This window comes from Gobio gobio (genome assembly GCF_949357685.1).
Source record: "Gobio gobio genome assembly, chromosome: 14".
NCBI classification, from domain to species: Eukaryota; Metazoa; Chordata; class Actinopteri; order Cypriniformes; family Gobionidae; genus Gobio; species Gobio gobio.
In genome coordinates this window covers 51348525-51371409 of record NC_137107.1, presented here as the reverse complement: position 1 = coordinate 51371409, position 22885 = coordinate 51348525, and the positions used below count along the sequence as shown (strand labels likewise).

At 40.6% G+C, this 22885-nt stretch overlaps 1 protein-coding gene across 1 annotated transcript; it reads right to left on the bottom strand.

Moving 5' to 3' along the window:
* Nucleotides 1–1205: 1205 nt before the first annotated feature.
* LOC307137939 (uncharacterized protein) lies at nucleotides 1206–13366 on the bottom strand. Its single transcript, XM_079835974.1, has 3 exons — nucleotides 13181–13366; nucleotides 6865–6944; nucleotides 1206–5459 (listed from the first exon to the last, which is right to left on the bottom strand). The coding sequence occupies exons 2-3, from the start codon at nucleotides 6887–6889 to the stop codon at nucleotides 3742–3744; spliced, it is 1743 nt and encodes a 580-aa protein (XP_079692100.1). The 5' UTR covers nucleotides 6890–6944; nucleotides 13181–13366; the 3' UTR covers nucleotides 1206–3741.
* Nucleotides 13367–22885: the final 9519 nt, after the last annotated feature.

The window sequence follows — 22885 nt, the reverse complement described above, 5'->3', positions numbered from 1 at the left end:
TTGGGTCCTGGCAGTGGATGCTGAAATCCTTTGTGGTAGGCAGGCAAGATCCAAAAAGGAGGGAGGCCTGGATCTGGCAGCCAAAGCAGACAGGGGAGCTGGGAGCAAAAAGAAAAGGGGAAAAACAAAAACAAAAACTAGCCAGACGGGAGCTCAAAAAACTAGTTTAGGAAAACAGGGAAAAATAAAGAAAATAAAGAAATAACCAAAACTGAAGAAAGTAGACAGGAACTCAAGACTAGACTAAGACTCAAGACTAAAACTTTTGCAGAAGCGCTAAGTCTCAGAGACCATAGACAAGAGCCAGGTAACTCAGCAGAGCAGAGATTCGATCTGGCACAGGACAGAAAACAAGAGTGTACAAAAAATGTAAAAAAAAATGTGTACCTTCAATGCAATGTAAGTCGCTTTGGATAAAAGCGTCTGCCAAAATGCATAAAAATGTAAAATGTAAATGTAAGAGGGGAATATAAAGGGTGGCAAACAAACAAAAACAGGTGTGCGCTATGATGAGATAACAAGGTAACAAAAGGGGCGGAGTAACAATAGACAGAGCACATGGCATGGCAACACAAATAACCAAGTGGACCAGACAAACACAAACAAGCCTAAAGCAGATCAGACCGGCACCCTGACACTTGGTGGTAAGTGGAAGGACCGTGTAGATCCGCTCTGATGGTCGAACAAAGTAGAGATAGCTCTGGTGTTCCTGTTCCAAGAAGAAGGGTAATGTTTAAATGCACAGTTACCTGACAAACATTTTTTTGAGTACTCCCTCCGGTGCGAGGAAGACCCGTTTAGATCTGCTCTGACGGGTAAAACATCTAGAGAACGCCCTCAAGTTAGGCCAGGAAGATTTGTCTGTAAGGGTACTGTCTAAACGCACAGTTACCTGACAATTATTTTTAAAGTAAACCTGACTCTCCATTTTCTTCCACCCCAGATAGGGGATTTATTTTATTCACTTACGAATATTTTAATTTCATTTCTGTGTAAAGCACTTTGAATTGCCACTGTGTATGAAATGTGCTATACAAACAAACTTGCCTTGCCTAAATTCGATATTACTTACTGATTAGTTCAGATTGTTTCTTTATTATTTAGTAGTAGTAGCTGAAGTGTTAATGTAGTACTACTCATTAGTCCTGCATTACTTCCTACTGTTACGGGTTTGTGCTCAGGAACAGGCAGAGGACACAGGAGATGCAGATTCAGACATATTTTAATTCACAATAAACTTAATGCAGGCAAAACACACAACTTAACATAACGGTGACCAGACCAGGAGCTGAACAGAACTAGACTAACGAGGGTAACCAAGGAAACAGACAAGTGGCGGGAAAAAACTAAGACAAAGGAACACGTGACAGAATCAAAAGGCTTGTTCGACTTCACCCAGCGATGCGCAGACCGATCGGCGGCTGACTTGAAGCAGTGCATGCCGGTTAGAAATTTTGTCCGACTTGAGGCAGTGCCGACGCCACGTGACAGTGACGTATGTCAACAAAGTGCCGCGAGAGCGATTCGAGAGCAGCCGCTAATACAGCTGGTGCAGTTTCTCTAGTGCAGCTGCTCAGGGCTGCAGGAGCTCTGATGATCGACACAGCCGTTCCACGATTGGCCAGATTCACCGCATGACAGCGATCATGTGTGTTTCGTGTTTATTCTAAAACCTTCAGCTCCACTAATGCGCACAAATCTGTTTTTTATAACAGTAAAACCTCCTTTCATGTAGTCGCAATGTTATATTGTCATGTTTATCAAAATAAAACTGATTAAAAACGTAGACCCCACTTCATTGATAGTGTAGGCTGATATGTTGAACTTTATTCTTGTACAAACATGTAGTCGCGATGTTATATTGTCATGTTTATCAAAATAAAACTGATTAAAAACGTAGACCCCACTTCATTGATATAGTGTAGGCTGATATGTTGAAATTTATTCTTGTACAAACCCACGCTGTATTAAGCAGTGCATAAAGTATTACATGACAATAATGTCTGAAACATCCGTGTATTGCCAAATATTGCATTTATTTCACTTCAGCTGATAAAGTATGCAAACACAGTGCGAGTGTCACTGCAGGAAGCAGAAAGTGTCCGACTTCACGTCTCCGTTTGCAGCTCCTCCCCGTCTGCACGTGGCTACTCTCGCCGATCAGTTGCATCAGGCCGCAGCCGATGTTGAACACACCTAATAACACAACCAAAACAAACTAACATGTGACACCTGCATAGTTACCTATTAATGACGGACCATTATTCTAAAGTGTTACCAATTAAAGGTCCCATGGCATGAAATTTTCATTTTATGAGGTATTTCAACATTAATATGTGTTCCCCTAGCCTGAATATTGTCCCCAGGTGGATAGAAATGTTGATCGGTGTAAAACCGAGTTCTGGCTGTCTTTCTCTGCCTTTGAGAAAATGACAGGCCAGACGAGCCAATCCTGAAGCCTCCTGGTTTGACGTCCAAGCAGGAACGGTTACCTCCCTTTCCTCCACCCAGAGAATCTGGCACGCCCTTGCAAACGCTCGAGAGATCATTACTTGTGAACGAGTGAACGCTGGCAGTTTCTCAGTTTGGATGTACAAATGAAAACAGAAGTCTTTCTTCAGTTCCTTCTGATCTGTGATCAGTGATTTCTTATGTGTAGCTAATTATTTATTATTCGTGCACACACTGCGCCTTCTCTCTCTCCCGACAGAAAGGTGTTTTCGTGTTTTCTATCTTGTGAGTCAGTGTTTTTGTACGGCCTCGTCGCGTCTATCTGTTCTAAAATGTGCATACAGTCTTTTCTGCTCAACATCAGCAGTCACATCTTTAGAGATAAACTTCACACACGCCGAAGCTCGGCCTTCAACATCCCCGACCCCCAGTACTGCATCTCGCCTACAGCGGAGGCACCAAACGCGGCGTGAGATTAAGCAGAAGGAGGGTAAGCGTGAGCATATCTGGGCTAGGCTAGCCAGCTTTCCCCACAATAAACTGGATTACATGCTACATTACTGCTGTTGTGTCTTTGTTTGCGCCGTGTAACTTACTCAACTCTGAGATACAAACACAATAAACTCGCGCTGACAGACAGCGCTCTCATAACTCAGTAGTTACTATAAATAACTTTGTTAGCAATCGCTCCGTCTCCGTGATGTCCGCTTCGCGAACGAATCATTCTTTTGAATCGGTTCTTTTTAGTGAACCGAACCAGTTCACCAAATCGGACTGAATCGTTCTAAACGGTTCGCGTCTCGAGTCAGCGCTGATCCATAATTTACTAAAGTTACTAACTTTCTGACATGAGTGACAGCCCCTCCGACTAGAAATAAACTAATAACCTGAAGTATATGCTGTAACTACAACAGTTCACTGACTGAACTGAGACATGCTGAGAGAACTGATGAGAAGTGAACACAGGTCCATCCGTCTCTGGCAGACTCGTGCCTGCTCGTGCCTCGTTAAACCACGCCCCCTCCGCTCATTTAAAATGCAAAGATGTCAGCCAATCACAACAGTGGGCGTTTTTACTGAAGTCTCACAGCAGACACGCCTCTTGAAGCAGGGCATTCAGCCACAGGGCAAACAGCAGTATGGACAAAATGCCTTTTATTTCTAAATTATGACATTTTATGATGTAAAAATCATACTAACAATATAAGTACACCTCAGGAAACACTATAAAATAATAGAAAAATGCCATGCCATGGGACCTTTAAACAAATTCTGAACATGAACATTTGCTCATTTAGGAAACTTCAGGCAATGCTTATTCTCATGAGTCCGTAGACTAGATGATTGGGGGAAACTCTTCCCACAGTGTGAGCATTTGTACGGTTTCTCTCCAGTGTGAATTCTCTGGTGTTGTTTTAATTCGCTGGATGAACTGAAGGTCTTCTCACAGTCAAAGCACATGTAAGGTCTCACACCAGAGTGACGGCGCAAGTGATCATCGAGAGTGCTCTTTTGAGTGAAACTCTTTCCACACTGAGAGCATGAGAACGGTTTCTCTCCAGTGTGAATTCTCTGGTGTTGTTTTAATTCGCTGGATGAACTGAAGGTCTTCTCACAGTCAAAGCACATGTAAGGTCTCACACCAGAGTGACGGCGCAAGTGATCATCGAGAGTGCTCTTTTGAGTGAAACTCTTTCCACACTGAGAGCATGAGAACGGTTTCTCTCCAGTGTGAATTCTCTGGTGTCGTTTTAATTCGCTGGATGAACTGAAGGTCTTCTCACAATCAAAGCACATATAAGGTCTCACTCCAGAGTGACGGCGCAGATGATTATCGAGAGTGCTCTTTAGAGTGAAACTCTTTCCACACTGAGAGCATGAGAACGGTTTCTCTCCAGTGTGAATCCTCTGGTGTTGTTTTAATTTGTTCGATGAAGTGAATCTCTTCCCACATGAAGAGCACTGGTGCGGCTTCTCTCCAGTGTGAATTCTCTGGTGTTCTTTTAAGTCTTTGGATGAACTGAAGGTCTTCTCACAGTCAAAGCACATGTAAGGTCTCACTCCAGAGTGACGGCGCAAATGATCATCGAGAGTGCTCTTTAGAGTGAAACTCTTTCCACACTGAGAGCATGAAAACGGTTTCTCTCCAGTGTGAATTCTCTGGTGTCGTTTTAATTCGCTGGATGAACTGAAGGTCTTCTCACAGTCAAAGCACATATAAGGTCTCACTCCAGAGTGACGGCGCAGATGATTATTGAGAGTGCTCTTTAGAGTGAAACTCTTTCCACACTGAGAGCATGAAAATGGTTTTTCTCCAGTGTGAATTCTCTGGTGTATTTGTAATTTGCTTGATGAACTGAAGGTCTTCTCACAGTCAAAGCACATATAAGGTCTCACTCCGGAGTGACGGCGCAGATGACCATCGAGAGTGCTCTTTTGAGTGAAACTCTTTCCACAGTGTGAGCACTTGAACGGTTTCTCTCCAGTGTGAATTCTCTGGTGTATTTGTAATTTGCTTGATGAACTGAAGGTCTTCTCACAGTCAAAGCACATATAAGGTCTCACACCAGTATGAATGCGCTCATGCTCTTTTAAATGTTCCAGTCGTGAAAAACTCTTTCCACAAAAAGAGCAAAAGTGAGGCTTCACACCAGAATGAACTGTAAGGTGTTTTCTTAAGCCTGATGCCGCAACAAATGTTTTCTCACACTGATCACAGCTGAATGATCTCACTCCAGAGTGAAATTGCAGATGATCATCGAGAGTGCTCTTTTGAGTGAAACTCTTTCCACACTGAGAGCATGAGAACGGTTTCTCTCCAGTGTGAATCCTCATGTGCACCTTTAGGGTTTGTTTAAGTGTGAAACTCTTTCCACACTGAGTGCAGGTGAAAGTCTTTCGAGCTCGTTCCTGTGTGAAACTCTCTGTCTTTGAAGCAACTGTGTTTCCATCTTCATTTGTGAGATGATGTGGTTTCTGCTGTTTGTCTTCATTCACTTCCACAGGGTCTAAAATCAACATATTCAATAAAAGAAGAACAAATGAGAGACAAAAAGAAAATCTCAAAACAAAAAGGTTCAATCTCAATCTAGCACAAATCCAGTCCAATAAACTCAGCAAAAAAGACTAAAACACATGTTTGAGCTGTTTTAACTGAAAGCAACTTGCACTGACACACTGCATCTCGTCTTTGCATTGACTTAACATGTAAATCTCTCGCGCAAAACGTTTCATTCGTGTCCGGTGTGAACGCACCATAACAGTTTACAGGCGGAAGAAAATTAATGTCACAGTTGCAATAACTCAGGACATTAAAGAGACCTTTCTACTGACTCTGAGAAACCCCAGGAGAAAGATGCCCTGGGTCTCTGGTCGCCTGTGTGAACATGCCATAGTCCTGCTGCAGGAGGCATGAGGACTGCAGATGTGAACAGAGCAATAAACAGCAGTGTCTGTAATGGAAGACACCAAAGACGGCGCTACAGCGAGACAGGAAGGACAGCACATAATAATTGCTACTTACTGACGGCTGCTTTTGATATTGAATGTCTGTGAAATTTGTTCAGTTTATGTCTCAGCAGAGGTGTAAAAAGTACTCAAAAATGTTACTCAAGTGAAAGTACAATTACTGAGTGAAAATTTTACTCAATTAAAAGTAAAAGTATCTGGCCAGAATCCTACTTGAGTAAAAGTAAAAAAGTACCATATTAAAATTGTACTTGAGTATAAAAAAAGTAAAAGTAACAGCAAGAATGAAAACTACAGAGATTCTTGTTTAAGCTTTTAATCTCTAAAAACCACATACAAGGTTTTACCCTGCTTTAGAACTGATTTTAAATCTTGAGTGAGATGCTAACGGTCTAATCAGATTCAATGATCTATGCTAAGCTATGCTAAAAGTGCTACCACCAGACTCAAAAACGGTAAAACTCAACTGTTTAACTCTAGGGGAGTTGGAAAATGAGCCTATTTTCAAAAATAGTGGAGTGTTCCTTTAAGCAGAAGCTGATCTCATTGGCAGAATAAACAACATTTAAATTAAACTGCGCAATTCAATTGGTTTGGTAATAGCAAGGGAAAATAGAATGAAGTGATCTCCAAAAAAGAAGTACTTTTTGATTGTAAATAAAATTGTAAGGAGTAAAAAGTACTTTTGCTTTTTAAAAAATGTAATTAAGTAAAAGTAAAAGTATTGATTTTTAATTGCACTCAAGTAAAGTAAAATTCCCCAAAAATAATACTTAAGTACAGTAATCAAGTAAAATTACTCAAGTACTTTACACCTCTGTGTCTCAGAATCTTTTTATGTTCATACAAATATTTCCATATATTTAGAAATTTGCTGGGAAAAAGCAGTTGTTATTTTTTTGCTGAGTTTAGGATCTAGTTTTAGATGTATTGTGAAACACCAACCTTGTGATTCTTCCTCAAACTCCATCTTTACAGTCAGTAGTTTCTCCTGGAATAATTCCTCCTGCTTGATTCTTCTTCTCCTGTGGGAAGATGGGAATATATTGTTGTTATTATTATTAATATAATATTACTCAGGTGCAGATGATCTACTCTAATAAGTCTCCAGAGAGGCCTAGTGAGGTCTACTGCCTGATACCGGGCCTTAAGGGAGGCCTGATGAGGCCTACTACCTGCCAATAGCTCATACTAACTGCCAAGTGAACTGACAAAACTGGCTGCTAGAACCCTGGACTGACAATAGCTTCTCTGCTGGCTGACAAAAATAACATCCAACTATAAGTAGGGTTATTAGTTGGGAATTCTGCTACTTGAAGCCGACATCGTTGGGAAGTAAACACATTTCGCAATACACATGGGGCCGATTTGCAAGAGGCCTACCAAGGCTGACTACCTATCTAGGTTGCAGCTATTAATTTGCTAACCTCCCCAAACGTCGGGACTCGCTCGCAAGGAGGCCTGCTGAGGCCTACTACCTGCCCTAGAGTCTACTGCCAAGATTGCCCAAGCTGGCTGCTCACAGCCGACTGGTTTTTAATATGCCCCATCCTGGGGCTGATCCATCCCAGAGGCCTCCTGGGGCCTACTGCATGACGGCACAGTCTTACCGGCAGTGCCTACAAGCTCTGGAACCTAATCACATTGCCCATAGCAGAGTACTCTGCAAAAAAACGCCCTGGACCCTCTAAACGGGGGGAGTACCACATACGCCACCCACCTCCATGGAGGTCCTACTTTTATTAGCGGCCTACCATTCCGTGCGAGGGCGTCAGCCATGGCAATGCTCTGGCTTCAAGGGAGCGTACTACCAAACCAACATATAACAAAGGTTGTGAAGTGCTGCTCAACCCGAGCCATGAGTGAGGTAGAATGATACAGAGCTAGGAGTGGGATACCCAAATCTACCCTGCCTTATCAGAGGAGTACTGCCACCTGGCCAGGACATATAAACAGGGCCAGAGCCTGCCAAAAACTGGCGGCTTTTCAAAGAAACTAGCTCTGTGGGGCGTAGTTGAGCTACGCATACAATCTCTTCGTATTTGATGGCCTAAACCCGCCCCATGACCACTGGCTAAGTTGCTATCAATTCTGCACAGCACCAGCCTGCATTACTAGTGAAGACCCCAGAACGCAGAGAAGGGGGCGGGCCTTTGCCGAATGAGGAGGCTGACATTAGGGATACTAAAAAACTACATTCACTCAGTGAAGTTGCCCGGGGGGCCAGTGCTTTTAGCGTACGCCTTCGTAATCCCTAGAAAGCCTAGGCCAATCTAGATCTATACCCAAGGCCCGAGAGGCAGAAGTGGCAGTCATATACTAGAGCTGGCTATAGTTCTAGCGTTAGTTTGAACCTGCATTCTCAAAAAGCTTATACTGAGAGAGGATACAAACCGCCTTACCCCGAGGTGGCTACCAGTCACCAGCTTAAAACTAGGAGAAAATATACGCCTAGCAATACGCTACATATCCGCAGGAATGAGCGTATTGCTAGGCGTATATTTTCTCCTAGTTTTAAGCTGGTGACTGGTAGCCACCTCGGGGTAAGGCGGTTTGGCTTCCCAGAGCTACTCACATTTTTAAGGTCTTGGGAGGTCTAAAACTGTTCTTCAACCACAGCGAGCAGAACGGCTCTCGCTCTCTCTCTCTCTCCCTATATATATATATTATATATATATATATATATTTATCTTGCTGACTCTCTAGTAGCAACACTAGCTCACCATGGAGCCCAAGCAACTGGTGTGTAATGATCATTCTAGCCATCCTAACAGGGGAACTACAGGTCCTACAGAAATATCCAATGATCCACAGCAATCCCTGAAGCCCTCAACAGGGAGCATAAGTCTAAAAATATATTAATATTTGTCCCTCTTATAGGGGACTTACCCGCTCGCCCGCGGTGCGCCATGGTATCCACCCACAAGCTTCATTCACAGTATGTATGCCTGAGGGGGGCACACTCACAGACCAGCCAGGCGGGCCCTAGAATATCATCATCACGGGTCCACCCAGGCCGAATGTAAGAAGTGCCTGGGGGGGATGATGAAGAAGAGGAGTGAGGGTCAAAGTAATTCTTAGCTCACCCTCAGGGAGGAGACCCATCATCAACGCTGACTGCGTTTTGTGATACACAGCTCCTACTTCTCCCGGGAGTCCGCCTCTCTGTGCCCCACCCTCGACCGAAGGAGTGCACGAGAGGGAAGGCTGGCCCTCGGGCCCCGTCTCTAGTCCTCGGACCATGACACCACCTGCCTGGGACCCGGATCTCAGCGGTATGCAGGTCCTCAGTCGCTGCCGAATGCGCCTCCGCGATGCTGGCCCTCGGGCCCAGACCCCTGATCGAGATCCCTCAGCAAACCTGCCTGGTGCGCACGAAACACCGCCATGGTGTAAGAAGTAGCACCGGGCTGACCTGCTGCCGTGTATGCCCTGCCATTAAAGCGACACATCGTTTAGGTGGCAGGGTTGGAGTTCTCAGTGTCCTCGCCCACCCAGATGCGAGATTGCAAACATCCCGTTAATCGGTGGCGACGACACATACCCATATTCTCTCTTCCTCCCGACATCAGCGACATACCGCTGATGTCATACCGTTAATGTCATACTGCTGATGTCAGTGAACATGAGCCGAATATGGGTTATTCCATGCCCCCTCGATCTAAATAGGAAGATCAGGAAGGAATGAAAGCCCAACTGAGCCGATGATTTATGGCTGGGGAGAAATTAATCGTTTAGTCTAACACGAGCGATCTCTCTTTAACGCGCCAACATGGCAGCCGCAGCCTGCCTGCAGCACATTCCATAACATTCAACGGCTCAGCATACACAGTCGGGATGGCCGAGAATATTATCTCCCTTCTCACTGCCATCCCAAGAGCACTTGCAGATAAGTCTTGTCAGCCGCCAGATCGTCAGAGGGAAGAACACCTTCCCGTGATGATCAGTGAGCTCTGTCTGAGAAACCCGTGACGTGCGTCCGCGCTCAGCCTCGGCATGAGCGGGACCGCATCAGTCTCGGATGCTCTTTATTTCCAAACCCTCTTCCCTCAGAAAGAGAACCAGACGAGAGCGGAGCGATCTCGGATTGACAAACGCTCACATTATACAAACAAATAACTCCATAAGAGCTGACTGAGCATGCTCTTGATCCCAGGCAGAAAAACACACGGCTCATGTGCATAAATAATGAATTTGGATTACCTTAACTCGAAGCATTCAGACAGAACAGTCCCTGAAGACGAAAAAGCGATGTCAGGTTTGCAAGGCGCCCTTATATACTTCCTGGTCGCACCTTAATGACATCATAGGCTGTCGCCGGTCAATACGATTGCCGTGATTCGATAGTAGTTCAGACACCTGTCACGCTGGAGGCGTTCCCCATAGCGTCAGCTGACGCAGTGCGAGTTCCCTTTCGAAAGGGAACTCTTTACTCCACAAAATTACAAGAAGTTACATATACACTCTCAGAAAAAAAGGTACAGTGGAGGTACAATTTTGTTTCTTAGTGAACAAAACATATAACTGTACCTTTAAAGGTACACAATTGGTCCTTAGGGTACCATTATACCATTGTTTTCCTCACTTAGAGCAGAAGTTCGGACTTAGTGAGTCGCTGTCCTGCAGAGTTTGACTCCAACCCTGAAAGACGTCTATAGAAGCTCTTATTGAGAATTAACAGAGGTTTAGATGCTGATGTTTTATTGATAATGGTCATCATTATGGAGGCCATCAGTGTTCCTTTAGTTGGGCAGTTTGACTCTTGGCTTCTTATGTGAGATTGTGGTTTTTGATAAAGTTTTAATAAATCACATAATCTGTTAAAATAAAAATAAAAAGCTATAAACAAAAATTATCATGAAGAAAAATGTTTGACTAAACTCATCACTGACTACAACTATTAATAAATAATATTCACCAACAATACTCTCTTGCCACAGATCAGACATTCTGAATTCTGATTTTTAAACACATTCTAGGGGGAAAGAAGTTTACATGCACACAGATATCAAGAGTCCGCATATGAATCTCAACAATGGTGACATACTTAATGCTGCAATGCATGCTGGGAGCCATGAGTTTTATACTGTGGTGGTTTAGTAGGGTTGGAGCTGAACTCTGCAGGACATCAGCTCTCTAGGACCGAACTTGCGACCATTGACTTAGAGCTACAGAAATGTTCCCTTAAGGGTCCCACCCCAGTGACGGACACTTGGACCTTAAAAAGGACAATTTTGTACTCTTTTTTTTTTTTGAGAGTGTAGTGATGAAATAGCTATGAAATTATCATTGAAAGCAGTACATCAGTCATAAGCTGATGATAAATCAGAGGAGTTTAATACTTGTAAAGCACTCAAACCTGTAGAGTGAGTTCTGCAGTTCATGTCTCACAGGAAATCCTGTTTGAGATTCTCATGAGCCAAGCCATGTGACCCAATGTGCACTATCCACCCTATCTGCCCTAAATAATATTGAAAATTTCTAATCTCACACACTATTTAGGAAGGATATGCTCATTGGGACGGAGGCAATCTGATAAAAGACCGCTGCTCTCTCTCTGACTAGAGGTCATGTGTGTGTTTGAAACATCATCGCAACTAGTGCATGTTCGTGTTGCAAACATCCAATAATAACCAAAGTATTGATTATTAAAGTATTAATTATCTGGAAATTAACGCGATTCAAATGAGTAAATGACATTTGAAACGAATGTTACGCTTCAAATAAAGACTAGCCTAATCTATTACAATAGCCGGGTTTCCATTACCGATTTGCGCAAAACTTTTGCTTGAGAGTGAGTAAATTATGGGATAATTTAAATTTTTGGGTGAACTATCCCTTTAACATTGTTGAATAAAGTCAAATTGTTTGTGAGTGTTTAGGAGGAAAACTTAGGAAAAGTAGCCAAGTCTTGTACCACTCAGATTAAGTAAAGTATTTTTTAATTTATTTTAATTTTTTTAAAGGTCCCATGGCATGACATTTTGATTTTATGAGGTTTTTCAACATTAATATGAATTCCCCTAGCCTGAATATTGTCCCCAAGTGACTAGAAATTTTGATGGGTGTAAACCAAGTTCTGGCTGTCTTTCTCTGCCTTTGAGAAAATGACAGCCCAGACGAGCTGATCTTGAATTTTCCTGTTATGAAATCATAACAGAAATGGTTACCTCCCTTTCCTCTGCCCAGAGAATTTGGCACGCCCATGCAAGCGCTATATTTGTCCTTGAGAGATCATGGCTTGGGAACGAGTGAATGCTGGCAGTTTCTCGGTGTTTGGATGTCTTTTTTCAGTTCCTTCTGATCCTTCTGATGTGTAGCTAATTATTCAAGTTCACACAGAACTTTATTATTCGTGCTGCGGTCAAAAAAACTCACACACGCACACACAAATGAACGCGTGCCATTCTAAAAGCTAATTGTGTTTTTGTGTGTGTGTGTGTGTGTGTGTGTTTTTTTGTCTGTTTTGCACTCTTGATGTTTTAGAGATTCACCCCTTCACGGTTGAGTCCTTTTTTTCTGCATCCTGGCTGATTTGTAGATTGTATGCACAAAAAAACTCTGTATTTTCATATTTTTGCCAATTTCCCATTCATTTCCTATGGGGGTCATTTTTGACCCGAAGGTCCTGAGTGTGACTATTTTTTTTACGACCACTTAACCTTTTCAAATCCTGTCCCCAATTTTTTTGGGTGTTCATATACCAAGTACTAATACAGTCACCAAGTTTCGGACCATTCCGATGAAAATTATAAAACGCTTCGGGTCATTTTTGATCCGAAGTACCCCAGAGGGTTAAAGGGGTGATGAATTGAGAAATCAATAAAAGCTCATGGTAATATAAGAATATCCTGTAAGTTTCAGAGCTGAAAACTTCCTTGTTAGTCAAAGAAAAGCTTATATAGACACCAGTGCCAGCAAAAGCTCATTAAATATGCAAATCTTATCCAATCCTAGCCGTGGGCGTTTACTTCCAAGTCTTCAGTGTGGCACGGCGTGTCTTGAGAGAGCCTCAAAACCATGGCAGAAAGTAGCCTATGACTTATTCATTATGTTTTTGAATGTAAAAACCACACAAACGTCATAAGTTGACCTCAGACAACAGTATAACAAAATAAAAAAAGCCAGTTCATGACCCCTTTAATGATTGTTGTGCTATACAGGTTACATTTCAGTTTCACTATAATAGAGACATAAATATCTGGATTGAAATAAAAAAATACTCTTTACAGAACAATTAAAGAAAAGGTGTTTTAATTACCTTGTGATCAGCTGAAAAGAGGAAACATCCAGCACAGATCAGAGGAGCTTTTATACGGTATAAGAGCGTCAGACAGTGTTAAACTCCTCTGGCTTCTGCTGTAGACGCTGGTCAGTCCTGTGTGAGCTGCTCATGCACATTAAATACTGGAGACTGCAGTCAGTTCACACTCCTCAACCTTAAACTAAAACGGGAACTTGATTACAACAACCAACTTCTGTGTTTCCCCTCTGCTCTTGTTTGTCTCATAATCTTTCCACGACAATGTTTCTAAGTACAAGAAAATCTGTATGTATGAAACGTGCACACACAGATCTTACACACATGAGTAGGCAAACATTATTGATAAATCCTACGTGTGTATGTGCCACGCTTGTTCATGTTCACAGCCTCCGATGAACCACATGACAACACTTCCCTTTAAAAATCATGTGATTGTGTTTTTTTCCTCACCACAATTATGGCGAATAAGAGGAACTTCAGAGACACAGAATGAGTTGTGCAACGCCGTTTAACAACAACACATTTGCATTACACATGATTTGCGCATTAACAGAATGAAACCCTTGTCTGTTTACATCATTAAATGTGTTGGTTGATGGCGATAAATGTAAATGTAACTTGTCAACACAGTTTGATACATTTAATCCTCCTACACTGAAAAAAATGGTGTGTTGGATTTACATGATTTAATCATGTACATCTGTTCCACATGATTCAATTAAGTTAAACAAACATAATTTGTTCACATAATTTCAACATAATGGAATTAAGTAATTTTTAAGTAACCGAATTGAGTAGTCTCACAATGATTTTAATATGGCTCCCTAACAACAGTGGTGCACACGGGGGCTTGAGACCCTGCCTCTTTAATCAAAACACAAGTTTATTTTTGTATATTTTTGTTGTCACTTAACTGATCTATAACACAGTACTCAGTAGCTTTCATTATATTTGCCAGCAATAGCACATCATATATGTGCTAAGTGTGAAATTCTCTTTAATGACGTGTGCTGAGTCAGTCCACAACCTAAGCAATCGCTCCGCTCTTCTCCACTATGGTAACCCAGTGTCATTTAAATGGTTCGAATAATTCCAACATAATTAAACATTAAACACTAATAAACAATATAAAGTCTCCCCCTTTTCCTCATTTTGCCCAAAAACACATAAAATAACACTTAATTTCAACAATTTCACTCTAGTCGTCAAGTCCCAAGCAAAGCATGCTGGGATCTACAGTTTCAGCAAAAATCATTTTCGAGTACTTAATTGGTTCACATTCACACCAAATAATTTAATCTAGTAGATTGCACATTTTAGAGAACTACATTAATCGAAAGCAATGAAATCATGTTCAGAAGAGAAACACAAATTTGTTGCGTAGATCACAAATAATACGATTAAGTAAATTGGACAACATGTGTTTTCCTGTTTTTTCAGTGTACTCTGGTGAATGACCCAAATCTGTTCCTTGAATACCTAGTGTAAAGGCCTGTTCACACCGGGACGATTTTCGCACGCGTTTATCGCCGACGTTTAACGCCTCGGGACTAAACAATGGGCGCCAATGTGAGTGTTCACACCGACGCGCAAAACGCCAGGCGTAAAAGCGTCATTTTAAAAAAACCGCCTCGGGTTCGTTTTTTTATTTTGATGCGGCGCGTAAAAAACTGGCTGACCAATGAGATCCGCGCTTTTGTTCACGTGCCTGGAGCTGCTGAAGTGACAGTAAAACACGACTTGGTGGCGCTCAAGCACAAAACGCTCTTGCCGAGCACACATTGATACGACGAAGAAGTAAGTAGACAAAGAAGAAGATGGGCTGCTAATGCTGCTTGCCAGTTAGCAAAAAGTGTGTGAATGGTTTTGGCCATATACATAATATGTCTATGGTTTTGGCAAGCACGTAAATACTGTCTCTCCTCTTCTTCTGTGTGACAAGCTTAAAGTGCCGCAGCACCATCTAGTGTACCGGGAGCGCATCTACTGAATGTGCACTGAATGAGCTACGATACGTCACATTTACCTCAGAAAAAAACATATCCAGTGTCCATAAACTCGTTAGTCAGCCAGAAAAATTGACTCTAGAGAGGAGCATTTTGCTAAATATATGCACCATATTCCATTTTCATTATAATTTGTAATGTTCTTCAATATTTAATGCATGTTTGAATTAATCTGGCAAGTTTTTATGACAGCCACCATTTAAATGTTTATTTAAAAAAATATGTTTATGATTATATGATTATGTCATTTGTAAAGTTAATATTAACTTTATTATTTTAAAAAAAGTTTTTGTACAAATCAGTTAATTTTTTCCTTTAATATTATAGTACAACTGACTTCCATAGTTTACAGCATTAGTTAAGAGATTTGTTTTCCCAAATTTGTTTTAGATTTATTGCAAGATTTGTTTTACATTCCAAAATTTGCCATGTATTGTACCTGATATTTATCCAAAATAATCAATATTGAACTCTTTTGTGACAATTTATTTATTTCATTTAACTTTTTAATGACAAAAACAAAATAGTTTTTCAGTTATCACAACTGTGTTAGAGGGAAGCAGTGTTAATTTTGACAGCAAATTTTGATTTAGTTTTAGTCAGTCTTTTGACTAAAATGCCATTTGGTTTTAGTCATATTTTAGTCACCTGAATTGTTTTTTGTTTTAGTCTAGTTTTAGTCGACTAAATATCATAAGATTTTAGTCGACTAAATATCATAAGATTTTAGTCGACTAAATCTACAGTAGATTTAGTCTCCTAAAATCTAATGAGTTTAGTTAAATTGTAATAAATTAAGCATTTAAGCCTTACATAACCGACTGTCACTTGAACTGACATTTTGACATCATTTTGTTTTTGACATAAAAAATACACGAAAGAGCTCAATTCACTTTTTTGTTTGTTTTTTAAAAACAACTATATACTTTTTATAACTTTTGTTTTAGTCAGTAGGCCATATCAGGTTAAGCTAAAGCTTCAAATAAGTTTGTTTATTTTATTTATTTAATTTAAAAGTAATGAAGATTTTTTAAATGGTTTTAGTTAACTATTATAACCCTGATACTTTATTGAATATGTGTCAAATACTGGTCTTTCCTCCTGACTGTGAATTAAATGGGAATGAAATTAAATACAGTTTATTGTGTAACCAAAAACGAATATATAATGCATCACTTGTAATTTTAAACAAGCTCGAAATACACCGGGACTCTTATTTTGAAATGTCTACACCTCTGTTGCAGTTGCAGGAGCTCATTCAAGTTCAGATGAGGATATAAAATATGCATTGATACAACCGTCTAAAACATATTACTATATAAACATCGTTAAGTAAACATTGTCATTATTCATCAGCATTAGTTCATAAACAATTGCCTGGCATAAATGTGCGCTATTCATTGATTGTGAACCGCTCTATGCGTGAGCCTGTAGTAGCGCAACAGCGCCGTGTTTTCCAGCGGTTAGATTCAAATCAAATGTGCGCATCTGTTACACAGGACATCAGTTCTGACTGGATCTCTTCCCTAATCGTCCCTCCCTAACATTTTCGTCTCGTTTTTATTTGTTGACGAAAATGACAGTTGATTTTCGTCATCCAGTTTTTATTTAGTTATCGTCTCGTTTTCGTCAGTGAAAAAAGGTCGTTGACGAAAATTATGACGAAAATTATTTGTCAACGAAATTAACACTGGAGGGAAGGATGATGGGAGACCAGGGAGAGGTGTAATTCACAGTCTTTAATCAACCTAGACAATCGTCCTTAATGGCGAAACAAAGTTCAAACTGTGGGCAACAATCAGTGCCAGAAACGAAACTGCCGAATGGCAGGAGAGGATAACGGAAGATGGCCAGGATCCCCGAGACTCCTACGACCGGTCAGGGAAGTTCCTTGCGGCAGTCGGTAAGAGAAGGCAGGTACTCTGCAAACCGGCAAAGCAGAATAATATGTAGTAGCGAAGCAGTCAGCTTACAAACAGTATACAGTCTGCAGACAGGACCGGACAAGACAGAGCGTAATACAAACGTATCTCAGGTGTAGAGAATGAATAATCCGACAACAAGACAAGAAAGTAGAGGGAATAAGAAGCTGAGGAAATCAAAGGAAAAGAGGGAACAGGTGGGGAATCGGAGCGGGAAGGGGAAACAGCTGTAAGAGATAATGAGTGTGCGTAATGTGTGAGTGAGTGCGTGAGTGACCACAAGAGGGAGACAGAGAGAAACGTCTGGCCCATTTATTGAGATCTGCATGCATTCTGCAAGATTGTCTCCCAATGTTTGTCTTGACCTGCAAATGCATTAAATGTTAAATGTGATAAACTATATAGCATATGGCTAAAAGCAGCAAATCCTATTGTGAAAAGTTTGTCTTACCCTGTTCATGGTTGAGAAGTCCCTTTCACAATTTACACAACTGACTCGGACCGTCAGAGCAATAGAAGCCAGCAGGCTCATAGTTGGGTGCAGGACACCAAACTCCTCATATTTTGAGGACAGTTCAGACAATATTGCCAGCTGTGTCTTGTTCTGAAAAGGTTAAAAATGATATCAGTAACACAGTGTAGTCTTCATGCTAATGTCATGCAAAAATGTCACATTTGTAAGTTACCTTAAATCAGGGGTGTCCAAAGTCCGGCCCGTGGGCCAAATGAAGCCCGGGGATGAATTTCAAACGGCCCGCAGCGTGTCTATTAAAATATATTATATGTGGCCTGCCATGCATACTTTACAAATCGTGCAGTTTCACAATGTCAACGCAAGGTGGCAGTACTAGATTTTGGGCCAGGGAAACAGCGCCAAAAGTGGCACGAACAGCGCTACTTGTTGCAAGCTCTCTGAACAAATGTGTTTACTTGCTGAGTGTCTGCGTCTCTGCAACCACTAAACATCCCGTGAGAAGCGTTCGAGTTCAGCACAGAGGTCTCCGGTACAAGCTGCAAATCTCTCTGTGATTTAATTTAGTTTAAAGCCAGTTAAACAGAGCTGACTTAATCAACAACACTAAAGTGCAAATTAGGAGAAACACTGAGCCGATCCAGTTAAAATACTTTTCAAACAACAATTCACCATTATTTATCATGGGTTTACTGTGGTAACACTAACTGTAATCGCTGTAATTTGTCAGAAATTAAGTTTTATTTAATTTGTAATGTAGACATGTATTAAATGAGTAATAAAGGCCAAAACTTGCACCTTGCAAAATATATTAATTTATATATAAATTAGGGGTGTAACGGTACACAAAACTGACGGTTCGGTACGTACCTCGGTTTTGAAGTCACGGTTCGGTACGGATTCGGTACAGCAGTTTTACAAAATTGCTTTTTATTAATTTTTATTCAACAGTGGTTTAATGAAAAAATAATTGTGTCTGTCCTTAAATGAATTCAATTATAACTAAAAGTTTCTTAAAGATAATGCTGTAAACTATATAGGGAGCCCTTACTTGCATATTGCTATTAAAGATTAACAACAGAGCCCAAACTATTAGCCTAAATTCAGTCGCTATTTATTTTTAGATATAATAATCAACACTCGCTTCACATAAGGCAGTTTTTGCATTAACTTCTAAATCTAATTATTATTATTTTTTCTCCAATTCGTTGTTGAAATATAATCATTTAGTGGCTGTAATCTTCATGACAGGTTTATTTAAACATACATTAAACAAGACATCACTAACAGGCTAAGTAGTAGGCTATATAATGAATATAGGCTAATATAATGAATATATAGGCTAATATAGTGCATGTATTCAGTGAAAGAGTTAATCTCTCTAGTGAACTCAGCTGTGGACACTGAATGACTTCTGAGGTAAATGTGATTCTACACGACATTGTTTACAAGCTGTTTTATTGTCTTTCCGCGGTTGAAACACTGATGGAGCGATTACACAACATATGATACGTTTCAATAAGTTGTAATGTATCCTCAACATACCTTAAGATATTAATTTATGTTTATTCTTTAGAAGAGATGATCGCGTTCACTCAAGCGCGCCGCGCGCTGCCGCTTGAAGTTGAACTGATACGCGTCTATCAGTCATGTCACATTATAGAGCGTTAAAACGGCATTTATCGTTTGAATTTCGTGATAAAATGGACTGAATACTCAATATGTTCATATGGGGACTCGGATTGAAGTGTGTTCCGCGTTTTAAACAAGCCGACTGTTAACTGTTAAAGATTGCATTCATAACCGTTCGGTACACGCGCGCACCGTACCGAAAGCCCTGGACCGAAACGGTTCAATACGAATACGTGTACCGTTACACCCCTAATATATATATATATAGGCTATATATAATAAAAAGGGAACCGGCCCCCGGGTGTGTCCACAACATCGAATCTGGCCCCCTTTAAAAAAAGTTTGGACCCCCCTTCCTTAAGTGGACCTGAGACCACTTGCTCCTTGAAAGAAGCCCATTCTTCAAGGACTATTCCAAAATTGACACAGGAACAAAACTTCTCTACCAGTATCCTCAGTTTTGTGTGTGCATTGTCATCAGGGAGTGTAGCTGCTTGTGGACTGAGTATTACCAATGCAGCCACAACTCCAACCTCACAGAAACGTCTCTCGAGATGGGCAATGAGGCCATCCAAATATGGATCCATCACCTAATCAAACACATGAAAAATGTCAGTAAATTATAAGTATAAATACAACTGTGCAACAGCTATATTCAATTTAGACCAATAAAGTCAGACAAAAGCCACATAATCATACCTGTGATTGAAATCTTTGCCAGTACTGCTGTCCGTCTCCTGCATTACCTCCTCTTCTCCCTCTTTCCTGTTCAGCAGAGATGCAGAATGCACCCAGTCCTGAAGGGTCTTCCAAATTTTGGGTCAACTTACTCAGGTGTGAGCCAGGTTGATGACCACCAGAATCTTTTATGCCCTTTATTAAGGCCAGGGTGACAGGTACCTGGAAAAAATAAGCATATTGACTCACTCATGTAAAAAGATGAATTGTGGTACACTACATAAACAAAAATAAATAAACAAGATAAAACATAGCAGTTGAGCTGAGTTATTTAAGTTACCTGCTCTTTGATTGCCAGGAACATGACATCCTCCTTTTGAAAGAGCTTAGAGAGGCGTGCCAGGTGAGGGAGCACCAGGGGTGGATTTAGTGATTTGGGGGCTCCAAGCAAAATAGAGGAATGGGGCCCTATACAATTGCACATTTACAAACTAGAGGTTATTTTCACTGTTGTGATGATTGCTGCTGCACGACCCCTCCATTTCACAAATTTAAATTAGAATGAAGGAAATTATTACATGCATAAAAATTATTTCAACCAAAAATTAAGAAAGTAACTGTGCATGCGTCATCTACTCGGGTCCTTCACAGAAATTAGTGAGTGCAATTTCAAACAATAAACTTAAAATAATATGCACTGTTGCTCCATATTTAACTATAACTTCAGATGCATATGCTATGTTCATTTGTTGAGCCCTATGTAATCAGTTTTATTTTATTTCCAAATTCCAGAAAATAAATAATTCCAGATTCCTTTTTTTTATTTTTTATTCTGGATGGTTATATTAAATTGTATTAATCAAAAAGCATGTCTAATTAATTGAAATCATGAAACTTATTTAACATTAATTTAAGAGCAATTTATTAAACGTTTAACAAAATATATATTTGTTTTATGTATTTAAATTTTTCTGGTAATCAAATTAAGGCATACAACACTTATCTTTTATTCCAATGAAAATTAAACAAATCCTTTAATTTGTGTACATTCAAAGTGCTACACAACACAGGTTTAGGCCTGTTAAAATTATTACATTAAGGCATAGGCTAAGCTTCACTGTCCAAACTTTTATTTTGACGGGTTGCCTTGAAGACATTTTCCTGTGTGTTTGTGTTATGATGATAGTTTCTCTCAAATGAAATGGTACAATGCTCGTGAAGTGTAGAGCCCTATGATTTCCGCATTGCAGAAAACGCAGACTAGCGGAATCCAGTCATAAAAATTTAATTTACTGTTTAACACGGAATTTGTCAAATTTTGGATGAATAAATCCAAAGTCAGCACACTTCAATCAAATCACGATATGGACTAGGCTACTAGTGTATGTGAATATTAAACAGCGAAAATGCTATTTAAATATGAATCCTGCATGGTTTATGTCTCTGTGTTAATGAATTGTGAAGGCGAGCGTCGCGCGTGCTGCTGTAAAACGAAACCGCGCGTCTGCGCCATTCATTCCATGACATTCTGTTTGTTTTTATTACACTTTCTACAAGATGCAAGTTCAACGCGGACGCAAAGGGATTTGTCGTGGTAATGAACAGCAACCGCTTGTTCATCCGCGCTGAACGCTTATCGTATATAACAAGCATTTTAGGGGGCCCTTGGCTTTCGGGGGCCCTAGGCGGCCGCCTGCCTTTGCCTAATGGTAAGTCCGCCCCTGGCCGCACATCAGCTTGCAGATGAAGGGCGGCAATGAAGCGATAGGTGGCAAGGAATGAATAAAGTCCCTTAGCAGTAGGACATTGCGGGTCTCTACTTCGTCTGCCAAGGCACCCAGTTCAGCAGTTTTGTTCCTTAGGTTTTTTACTGCTTCATGTTGGGAGAGCCACCGTGTGTCCTTTACAGTACTTGCTAGACAATGACAGAAAAAAAACAGTTAAAAAAATGAATATAAATACAAGTAAAGTATTCATATAATGTCATTTTCTTTTAGGCATAACTTATTTACCTTCACTTTCAGCTCACACACATCGAGAATCTCTGCAGCGGCTTTCAGAGAAGCAGAGCGGTTTGCACTGTTTCTGAAGTACAGGTGCAACTGTTCCAAATGGTCTCTGAATGTAGCCATGTAAGGCCACTCTTCAGATTAGGGCTGTAACGATTTGACCAAAAATAAAAACCTTGATTAACTGAACATTTTACCTCGATTACGATTAATGAACAATTATTTTTTTTTTTGCCCTCATAAGGTTGAGTAAGTTCACTGATAAGGTTTGTACTGTAAATATTTTCTACTATTAAAAGGTGGAAATTTTTCTAATGAAAAAGTGCATTTCTTTGTGATTTAAAACACTTGAAGGAAACGGTTGACTTTCAGCAGTTATTGTCTATGGGGCAGATTTCTGTTTGTTGTACATCAGATGCAGATAAATTAGCACATAGGCCTACATTACATTTATCTGAATGCATTAATGAGAGAGTGATTGTGTGTGTGAATTACTCATACCGTCTCTATTCATTATGAAGCTGTGGTTTGTACTTCAAAGGTATTAAAATATATGCCTATAACGGTTGAGTTTCTGAGCTACCTTAGTGACTTTACTTTAGTCACAGGACAGCGTTGACACTGCGTTTCTGCGCTCGATCTTCACGTGATGTGCGAGTTTCTGTCTGAGTGTTCGTTTGTCACAACATATCAGGCATTAGTTCAACATAATACACATCTGATGGCCGAAACTCGCTTTACTGTTCAAACTTGCAGGCCTTAAAACGTATACAAATGACAAGCTTTGTGAGGACGCAGGTGATAGAGATCTGCCTTCAGGGCGCGCGTTGACAGAGACGCGACGCGGCTCAGATCTCTGTCACTGAAAAAAGCTGAGCACTGAACGGAGAAGTTTTCCGTATTGTTGTTTTTGAATAGTGCACAATCGCTTTAAATGTTGAAACTGGCAAGCCTTTAAACGCATGTACTTGACAAACTTTATG